This window comes from Sinohyriopsis cumingii, chromosome 1 (assembly GCF_028554795.1).
Source record: "Sinohyriopsis cumingii isolate HCF-2022 chromosome 1, ASM2855479v2, whole genome shotgun sequence".
In the NCBI taxonomy this organism is placed as follows: domain Eukaryota; kingdom Metazoa; phylum Mollusca; class Bivalvia; order Unionida; family Unionidae; genus Sinohyriopsis; species Sinohyriopsis cumingii.
Genome location: NC_142961.1, coordinates 8,091,396 through 8,102,427, shown reverse-complemented (window position 1 = coordinate 8,102,427; position 11,032 = coordinate 8,091,396). Strand labels below are relative to the sequence as shown.

Genomic DNA, 11,032 nt, shown 5'->3' with positions numbered 1-11,032 from the left:
CATGGTCTGATTATAATTGGGATTCAGTCACGAATATCTGACCCTGTCATTAAAAAAAAAACCACAGAAATGAGTTAGTTACACTTGGCATAAGTGTAATATGCATGTTTAATTATAAGTTTTGCACTTTAGAAAGCAAAACGAACAGTCGTGAAATAATAACACATCACTTTTACGGTGACAATACACGACAATACACGACAAGAAAAGTATCGAGCCCAGCAGTGAGCTTCTTATTTTGCGCTTTAGCGATGACTTCAGCCAAGCTACATTTTGTGTTCTGCAATTGAATCCAGATACGCAGGTCAACAGAAACGTAATAAATTTACGAAATAAGAAAATCAGATCGTAATGGGCTTAACTCGCCATTTTACAGTTTTTCTTCGAAAGGTCGCTAGTTTCTATTCATAAATCTCTTGATCGAACAAGCATAGTTAAGAACCCATTTAAAGATGCACCGAGACTAGGATTCCATTCAATGTGCGTAGTCATTTGTGACTTAGATTGTTTTCATATGGAATAGATTTACGAATATAAAATTAATGTTAGTATATATATATATATATATATATATATATATATATATATATATATATATATATATATATATATATATATATATATATATATATTGCAAGCAATAACTTGTACATTTTTGCATTAATGCAAATCCACGATTCAGAAGTAATACGTGTCTAGAGACCAGACCTCATATACTCTTTTCGGACTTACTTCTGTACGTTTTCCTATAAAAGTTTCCAAATAAAAGAATTAAAGAGAATGCATATAAAATAACAGCAATATTGTAACCAGCTGGGAAGTTACATTCCACGCATAGGTTGATTCCAGTATGAATGATGACAGCCAAGAATTGCGCCTGAAAGAAGAAAGAAACGTACTATTTGGAAGTGCCAACAAAAATAATTAATGGTCGATAAAGTAAGTTGGGGTTGGGGCCGAAGAGGTCCTCATTTTGTATAAGGAAGTAGAGCATCGTTGGGGCTGAATATGCATTCAAACCTGCCGTTAAGTATCGCTTTCAAAAATTGTCCAATATGAGCAGACTGCACTTGTATACATATAAATACATCTGAATATAATTGGAAAGAACACGTATTAAGAGTTTTTAGCTCATGAAAAGCACTTAATTAGTTATAAAACCTGCATACTTTTCCAGTATTATTGTAAATTCGTTTAAACAGAATACATATCATATCATTGATAACATGGCCATATGTTGCAACTAGGTTTATAATAATAATGCAAGCCCACTTATAATTTGAAGGGAGTAATCTGCCAATATATAAGACGTAATATTGCCTGTCCGGCACGTGAACATGAAGATTATTATACATCGGTTTGTCTGATGTTTGCATACTTTACTGGGACAGATTGGTGGGGAGGAGGGTTTCCAGAATTTCCGGACGACCCCCCCCCCACCCATTGTGCTAAACACACACACACACAGAAATTTAGAGCCACTTGTCACTTGAAATTTGAAAATCGTTTTATTCTTGCGCACGTTTGTTGGTTATCATACACACTCTGAGTAAGTAGACACAGACTTTTGCTTTGGTAACCTTCAAGGAAAGTCAGGGCCCTTTTGAAATTTGTTGCTTTCCAACCCCAACACTTGACCTGATCCAGCCCTACCTTATACCCCCAAAATGCACCTTTGGTCAAACAGTCTTTGGAACAGCTTGTATTTGAACCGTAGGAAAGCAAGAAATAGCTCAAGTGAAGCAAGAAATTTGGAATATCATATGAAAGCTATATATGAAACCCACCAGAGCTGCAATTAAAGACAGTATGTTATTATATTTTAGACAAACAACCTAATCTTAATCCAAACGAATACAAAACTGTTCTCCAATTGCTTCTCACTGCTACCACTCGCAGACTTCATGCAGAAACACCTCCTCGAATTTTTCAAGGAATTTGCACAAACTATCAGAATTTATAGAAATGTTAAGCCTTGAACCAGCTATTCTGCAATTTGTATTCAACTTGTATTGCTAACTATTTATATTTCGCCAATTTTCAACGCAAAAATGAATGTAACAAAAATATTTTATTGCCACTTTAGAAAATTACAGAAAAGAGAAAATGTGAATGAAATTGCATGAAACAGAGTGTTCACTGCATGTTCTATCCAAAAGAGTTATTACTTTGTTTTCCATCCATGAAATCAATACAAATTTAAAATAATTCTCTTCTTTCAGGTTTGTAACTTATGCAAATCCGAAGCTCGGTGCAAAAACTGAATCAAAAGGACTTGTTTGCAAATACAAAGAATATAATGATTCGCCGGTACATGGTTGTAAAATGTCGAATTTTGAATAAGTATTAAACCTTAAAGTTGAATAGATTGAGCATTAAAACTTTATCACATTTAATCCAGAAAAGTCTGTGTGAAGGGTCACTTCGACCTTTCTTCTTTTCTCTCCCCCCCCCCCCCATGTCAGTGTTAAATTTGAAAGGCCAGCAGCATCTACGACTCACTGAGATTTGACCGGGGCACCGCAACGCTATCCTGAGAAAGTAAACATTTAAGCTACCAACCACAACCGCTTGATAGGAACCCATGTCAAACAGAAGTCGATATGCAACGTAGTTCAGAGGTCTAGTCGAAAGAAATGATTATCCTGGGAAAATTTAGGAACCGCTGCGTACGATTGGTCAGAGTAAATTAAGGCGTACACTTTGAAAGTAATGTGAATTTAAGGTGAAGACCTTGGTCGAAATTCTTTAGCCCGAAAATTTCTGAGAGAGGTGAAGTTTTGCTCCGAGGGAGCCTAAAAAGAATAGTGCTTTCCTCGTTAAACAAAAAAAGGGGACCAGGTGGCTGTCTTGTAAGAAAAGACAGGTTTTAGTGCTAGGACGCACAATTTCCGAAAGAGAGCAACATTAAGGTTTTAGTGCTAGGACGCACAATTTCCGAAAGAGAACAACATTAAGGTACGCAATTTTAATTTTTCCCGTAATTTTCTATCTTTGATTGTTTGTTTTATGCAAATGCGTTTGATATGACTAGGATTAACATCATGCATCGTTTATTCAGTTTCATGGAAATCTGTTGATGCTAGATTTGTAATGCAATTATGTCTTTAATTTTACAGTTACTTGTTCATTGATAGAATTGACGGATTCCGTGCGATTCAAAATTTTATATGTGTAAGATTTCATAGGATTATATGAAATAATTTCCTTTGTCTGTTAGGACGATACTGATTATCGTGCGTTAACGATAATCGCACATTTATATCTGATTTTTTAATGTTTAAATAATCTTATAGGTTAGGGATTGCTGTGAGCTAGAATTTTGTGAATTTTATGCAACAGTAATCGAGCATGTGGTAACGTAGTTCAAGAGATAAGGTAATGTTAGATATTCCGCTCACGTGTTAATTTATGGTCGGTCGCTGTGAAGCTAGAGTGATGATCTATCGAATAGGTCAGATTTTTTGCAATGTTTGGATAGCTAGTTATGCTTCTGAGTAACGTAAGTGAGAGAATTTTATGTACATATAGGAAGTGATACGTACAGAAATTTTAGGGGTAATTTTGTTATTTAAGGTAACAGCTTTCTGGGAGAGACGGGACAGTACGAAGACGGAAGTCCGGAAGGAGATGACGTGTTCAGAATAAAAGACTAGGAAGTCCAGAAAGTTATGAAGCATTCAAAATAGGAAGACTAGAGAGAATAGGAGAACGTGTGATACACGGGTCAAGAGAGGAAGATGATGCAGTCAGTCGTGGGGGCATTGCGCTCTTTTCACCTCCCGTTATTATGATGAAATAAATCCAAATTAGACACTGCTATTAAATTATGTTAACATAACTTAGGTTGAATTGGAGTTGCCGCTGATAATTGTTATTGATTAAAATTTGTTAGTTTTTCTTGTCTAAGAGGACTCGTATTGCATTATTTCTTCCCAGTAGTCTTGCTCAGTTCTTTGTTGATGTTCTATCTATCCACTCACACCGGGCCATAAAATCGAAGGAAGTCATCCCCTAGATAACGACAGCCAATTCCAATTAACCACCCCTCTTACTAAGAGGGCGAAGTTACAAAGGTCCAGAAACTTAACATTACTTCTTTAGCAAAAACTGGAGGTCATTGCTTGCATAAGTTTATTTTTATGTGTGCTAACTTAAGTGACACGGGTGAATGCAACAATGTCATGGAACTATAATATATGTAAGTAAAATAAAGCTCGATTGAGCATGAAAAGGACATGTCTGTATTTTATTTATCCTTCCCAGACCCCGTTTTATGTATATGGACTTTTGTGTTGGGGTTGGAGTTCAAAGCGAATTTCCTATCGAAAATACGAAAATAGGCGAAACTTCGCGGCAGCCACATAGGTTAGTCGCTTTAAACAGATGATAGAAAAGTTAAGCGACACTGTATTGAATTCTACCTTCGTGATGTTGATAAGTAAATATAGTATTGAATTACACCTGTCTCATGTTTATAAGTAGACGTCATATTGAATCCTGCCTGCCAGATGTCGATAAGTAGACATTCTATTGAATTATACATGTCTCATGTTGATAACTAGTCAAAGAACAGTCAAAACATAAATGCTCACTACAAATACACAACGCAAGAGCATCGTCTGATTCAAATCGAAACACTTATCATTCAAAAGGGTAGGAATGGTCAGTGAGGTCTTTGTGTGTGTGTTTGTCTGTGTGTGTGATTTAAATTTTCAACGTTGCTTTAACAATTTTCCAATCATATCGTTAGGATGTATGCAGTGTGGCAGTTTAAAGTGATGTCTAGTACTGGGGTATCATGCCGCAGACATGTAGCATGATGTCATATTATCCTGACACCAGGTCAACCAGTCCTAACACTATCCTCTTAATGCTGAGCGCCTAGCGAGGCAGCTGTTAGTACCAGTTTTAGAAGTCTTTGGTATGACTCAGCCGGTGTTCTAACCCACCACCTCCCGCATCCGGGGTGGACGCTCAAACCACTAGGCCACCGGAGCGGTCGGAATGGTCAGTGAAATATCGAAATAGAAAATAACATGTAAGACATTTCTACCTGCATATATCCCTTCTGCAGTGGTGATTTCAAATGTGAACACGCTCATCTAATTTTACATATATGCAAACATGTTTGTAATTACTATGACCTACTTTGCTAAAAGTTAGTAATGACAACATATTATTTAGCGATAGGACTGAGAAATGGTAAGTTGTAATTTCGGACCTTCGATAGAATACAATGCAGTCCGATTCAGGTAAGTTGTAATTTAGGACCTTCAATAGAATACAGTGCAGTCCGATTCAGGTAAATTATAATTTCGGACCTTCAGTAGAATACAATGCAGTCCGATTCAGGTAAATTATAATTTCGGACCTTCAGTAGAATACAATGCAGTCCGATTCAGGAAAGTTGTAATTTCGGACCTTCAATAGAATACAATGCAATCCGATTCAGGTAAGTTGTAATTTCGGACCTTCGATAGAATTCAATGCAGTCCGATTCAGATAAATTATAATTTCGGACCTTCGATAGAATATAATGCAGTCCGATTAAGGGAAGTTGTAATTTCGGACCTTCGATAGAATACAATGCAGTCCGATTCAGGTAAGTTGTAATTTCGGACCTTCGATAGAATTCAATGCAGTCCGATTCAGGTAAGTTGTAATTTCGGACCTTCGATAGAATTCAATGCAGTCCGATTCAGATAAATTATAATTTCGGACCTTCGATAGAATATAATGCAGTCCGATTAAGGGAAGTTGTAATTTCGGACCTTCGATAGAATACAATGCAGTCCGATTCAGGTAAGTTGTAATTTCGGACCTTCGATAGAATTCAATGCAGTCCGATTCAGGTAAGTTGTAATTTCGGACCTTCAGTAGAATACAATGCAGTCCGATTCAGGTAAGTTGTAATTTCGGACCTTCAGTAGAATATAATGCAGTCCTATTCAGGTAAGTTGTAATTTCGAACCTTCAGTAGAATACAATACAGTCCGATTCAGGTAAGTTGTAATTTCGGACCTTCGATATAATACAATGCACGCGTATTTTCCCAAATGTTTGCTGCTATCATTATTTTTTTCTCCAACAAATCAGTTTTTAACTCGAACTAATCCTCCTCCATAATCCCCCTTCCTTTGTTTAGTAATTTATATACTGTGTTGGACACATGCGAACAAGCGCTGTAAAATCCATGCTTGATTTTTTGAGGCAAAAAGCGGATAAGATGAATTATCTGAAGCAAAGTATTGTTCTGTTCCACTTAAATCACATATTTTTTAAAGACTGCTGATTTCGACAATTGGTTGAGATGCATGCTAAGAAAGCGAAATGGGGTATATTATAATTCATAAAAACGATTCTTGTCGGGTACACTATCCTCTTTATGTTGTGTGCTTTATAGTTAGCCTTTCTCTTCACACACTCTCTTATTTATATCGTTCGTACTGCATACATCACTCTCCTAGTAGAGCCACCCTTTTTTGCTTGCAACTCATATAGACAGTCTAATAAAGAAATACTGTTTTGTTTCAAGAAATGAAATCAGTGCATAAATAACCACATCTTAATCTCCAATCCACATCTCAAACGAGAAATCAACACGAGACTAACCCCGGGGTCAAACGGTCGGTGCATGCATGGGAGTTGTTTACCTGCCTCACTTGCGAGCAGTTTGAAGAAATACAATATCGTAGAATAAGTTCAGATCGCCTCCTTTCATTTCTTTATGTCTACATGTATGACTTAGAGACCCGCTCCCCGCAAGCTGATATATTTTAAACGGAAAAGCAAAATTTAGTTGTGTTTAAAAATTACGTATACCTTTACCGGTATTGACTAAACGACAACGCCCGTATAACTCTGTTTAACACACACACACACACACACACACACACACATAGGGTTTTCATGCGGCCTAGGAACAAGTCATCGTTCGCACTGACTTTGTTTATGTTACTCTGTTTATCAAATAAATGTGCTTCTTTTGAAGTTTAAGTTTAAGTTTTTAAATATTAACAACATATTAACAACTAAAAAATAATTATGTTATTTAGAAATACCTTTTGGTTTTTACTATTTCAAATATTAATTATGTTACTTAATGAACTATGCGGCCCGCGACAATGTGTAAATTTGTGTATGCGGCACTTGCACTGGAAAGTTTGCCCACCTCTGGCTTAAGGTCACTGTTCATTTCTGACCATCAAACAGTAAATTTAAAACCTCCATTCGAACAAAAAAAAAGAAACAAAACAAACGATATGTAAGATACATACCATCTGCAACCGAGTGAGGTATTTTTTCCACCACAAATATTTCTGCATTTCCGGTCCAGCTGCGGTAAGACCATAGTAGGAATACATAATGATGTGGACAAAAGTGTTCAACATTGCTAGAAACCAAGCTGAAAATAAAAAGCAGACAATAAAATAATGGCGTCATGTTAGGAGTGAGTGTCAATTCACCTTGATCTTTCGAAGAACCTACACAAATAAGACACTATATTTACAGTCACTAGCTGGTCGTCTGGCGCGTCTTGGAAAGGATTGCAATAAAGTTGTACATGTTACTTAGGAAACACTGTGCATCTTAACTCATTGTTGTTTATCAAGGTTTTTGTGGCTCTTTTAACGCACGTCAACTTATTACGTTTATTTAGTGCCGATGAAATTGAGGTAGAACAACAGGAAAACACGACGTTAACCGATATGAGTTGTGAAGTGGGGCACTTTAGCCTCAATGGGAATTAGCATTAAAAACACCCCTGGGTCACTTTAGCCTCAATGGGAAATTTAACATTACGAAAACACCTGGGTCACTTTAGCCTCAAGGGGAATTTAACATGGGAAAATATTTTGGGTCTGTTGAGCCTCAAGGGGAATTGAACATGGAAAATAATCTTGGGTCTGTTGAGCCTCAAGGGGAATTGAACATGGAAAATAATCTTGGGTCTGTTGAGCCTCAAGGGGAATTGAACATAGGGAATAAATCGTGGGACTGTCTAGGGACAAGGGGAATTGAACAGGGGATTTTTTTTAAAAATAAAAAATAATGGGGTAGGCAATTGAAAGTCTATCTCTTTTCGAGAGATGTGGGTGGCCCTGAAAAGGGCCTTTGGGTTTATATATGCCCTTAACATAAAGGGCATCTGTGACTTCTTCTTGTCCTTAGGCTTCGTCTCACTGTAGGACCGTAAATCAGGACTCTTTTGAGGCATCCTTGCCTCTCCACGTAAATCCTACGTATCAATAGGTTGCTGGCGGTCCTATGGACAACTGTCCATTCGGATCGGACATACATCGGTATGTCCGTCCTGAACATCATTGTTGACACAAGGGTGGAAAATTCAACGTCAGTCCACACGCTGAGGCGACGAGAACAGGTAAATCAATGCAGTGAACTGCACTTATTTATAGGTAGAGAAAGGATTGAAACGGATTGAGTTCATTGACCAATCCAAACACGCGTTACAAAATTCAGTCAGCTCGCATCCAATCCGAAGAGAACAGTCTGTGACGTCACGTGGTCTATATAGATTCGCTAGCTCCTGTGCGCTGTCAATCCATGCGACAGTGATTCAACATGACGGAAACTCAGAAAACGATCAATTGGGGTGCACCAGCAGTGGAGACTACACAAGGGAACCCGGACTTACTTTCAGAAGAGGTGAATTGGGATTTTGTGGATTTTCTTACCTCGCAAGAATTTGTTCCGGAACCTTCGTCACCTTCATTACCACACGTGGAGAATTTTAGACAGAGACAGAAAGAAGAATTGGAGAAATTTATACAACGACAAAAGGAAGCGGAACAAGCTTTTCTTTTACAGCAACAACAGAAAGAAGAGGTAAGAAAAAAACAACAAGAAGAAGCAGCAGCAAAGAAACAAGAGGGTGAAAATCAAACGGTCACGGTACTGTTAGACACTTTAGCGGAGTTAAGAAGTCTGAAATAAATGTATCAGACTTCTTTATCACGACCGAAGAGAATACGACCTTCCCGAGCTAAACACGCCAACCCTGTGACTAAGCCTACCGTACCACCCTTAGTGATTTCAACCAAACCATCATCATCAGAAGTAGGCCTCGGCCGTGGCAAAGGCTTAAGGCAGTTAAAGTTGATTGCTTAAACTCACCCCTACACCAAAAACCAAAGGCCCTTTTCAGGGCCACCCACTTCTCTCGAAAAGAGATAGACTTTCAATTGCCAATAACTCAAAATTAAAAAAAAAAACATTTTACCCCTATAGTACGTGTATATGACTGCGTGAGTGTAGCTTCTTATTTAAAATCAAAACTCAAAGACACTTACCTTTTTATACCTAATTTATTCTTTTATAAATAGTTACAATCCAATTCACAATTCACAACAGAGTACTTTAAAAAGTACATTCACTTCTTCTGTCTCACTGTTTAGTCTCTCTGTTTTTTAAATTTCTTCACCGTCACAGTCTTTTCCTCTCTTCCTCCTCACTTTCTTCCTTTCTTCTTTTCTTCTCCTGTTTCTTTTTCTTTGCCTGGCTGCTTTCTTCCTCTGAAGAAACCCTCCTTTGAAGAAGAATCCCTCTTTTCTTCTGACTCCTCTTGTTTCTTTTTTGGGCAATCTGGAGACCAATGTCCTTTTTCTTGACAATAATAACAGGTATCTTGGCTTTTGTCTCTTTTAACCCCTGTTTTTCTTTTTTGACGGTCTGGACACTCTGAAGACCAATGCCCTTTCTACTAACAGATATAGCAAGTATCTTCACTTTTATCTCGAAAAGAAGGAGAGTAGTCCGAAGGCTGGTCTGAAGAGAATTTTCTAATGACCCCTCGCAAAGCTCTGATGAAACGTTCGATTTGGCTAGTCTCTTCTATCGTTGTGCTCGGTTAGAGAGTGAAATGAATAGTGAAAGGACAAGACACACACCCTTTTATATACGCTGGTCTGCCATGACTATAAATTAGTCCATGCTGTTTAAATTTTAGTCATTTGACGTTTTTCACTCAAGATGAAACGATCCAATTCATTTGAAAAGAAAGAAGAAAGTAAGAGGCAGAAACGTGATCTATCGCCTCGTACCAGAGCTCAAGTCTTGGCACAAATTCATGCCAGTGATTTTGAAGAGGACATGAGTGAACCAGAATCCAAACACTCTAAACAAAGTTCACCACCCTTAGTTAACCCTGAAAAGTACTATTCCATTCGAGAGACAGAAAAGCGCTCCTCTAGAAAATTTAGAACCACGGCTTACAAATACACGGTGAAGTTTAAAGATTTCAAGGCCGAAGTACCGTTAGAGAAAGCAGAAGGGTTCATCACCGGGGTGTGGGATTCTTTACTCACCACACTCAAGCGACAATGTCAACCCAAAGAAGACGATCGCTTGAGACTTTCCATACAACACGACGGTTTGAAATCCCCTGTTTGGATCGAGTTTAGCAGCCCTGCAGAATTGACCGCTTCCAAAGTCATGGACAAGATTCAACACGTGCAACAATCCAATGACCAGTTTGACATCACCGATGGAAAAGCCACATTGGACATGACCCACGTCTCTCCTCCTCAAGGGACTGGCTGCAGAAAGATCTTATTGGTGAACGACCTTCGCAGCACCAAAAAGAGTCTTGTCCGAATTAACAACCCTCAAGACCAGATGTGTTTAGCCAGGGCCATCGTGGTGGGACGAACCTATGCTAACAAGAATGACACGGCAGAATGGAAAAGAGCCTGGAAAACTATTCGACAATCGGACTGAGCCAAACAACGAAGTGAAGCAGAACTCCTGTTACAACAAGCCGGACTGTCCAAAGACACAACCTGTGGCATTCCTGAAATGCAAACATTGCAAGATGTCCTAGCTCCACGATACACCTTGAAAGTGCACCCTCAAGAAATGCGTGGGCCTCTGTTGTTTCGAGGGAAAGACTTTAAGGATGGAAAATACATTCATGTCTATTATCACGATGACCATTTCGATACCATTACCAGTATCACCGGATTCCAGGGATATGTTTATGACTGAGAAATGTGACTATGGCTATAACAAT

General features: G+C 38.2%; 1 protein-coding gene across 1 annotated transcript in view; it reads right to left on the bottom strand.

Annotated features, from left to right (window-relative positions):
- Positions 1 to 639: 639 nt before the first annotated feature.
- LOC149806385 (very long chain fatty acid elongase 4-like) overlaps positions 640 to 11,032 on the bottom strand; it is a 38,372-nt gene continuing 27,979 nt past the window's right edge. Inside the window, exons 6-7 of the mRNA XM_089973384.1 lie at positions 7,281 to 7,408; positions 640 to 877 (exon numbers count right to left, since the gene is read on the bottom strand). Coding sequence (XP_089829510.1) covers positions 710 to 877; positions 7,281 to 7,408 — 296 coding nt within the window. The 3' untranslated portion in view covers positions 640 to 709. The remainder of the gene's footprint in view (positions 878 to 7,280; positions 7,409 to 11,032) is intronic.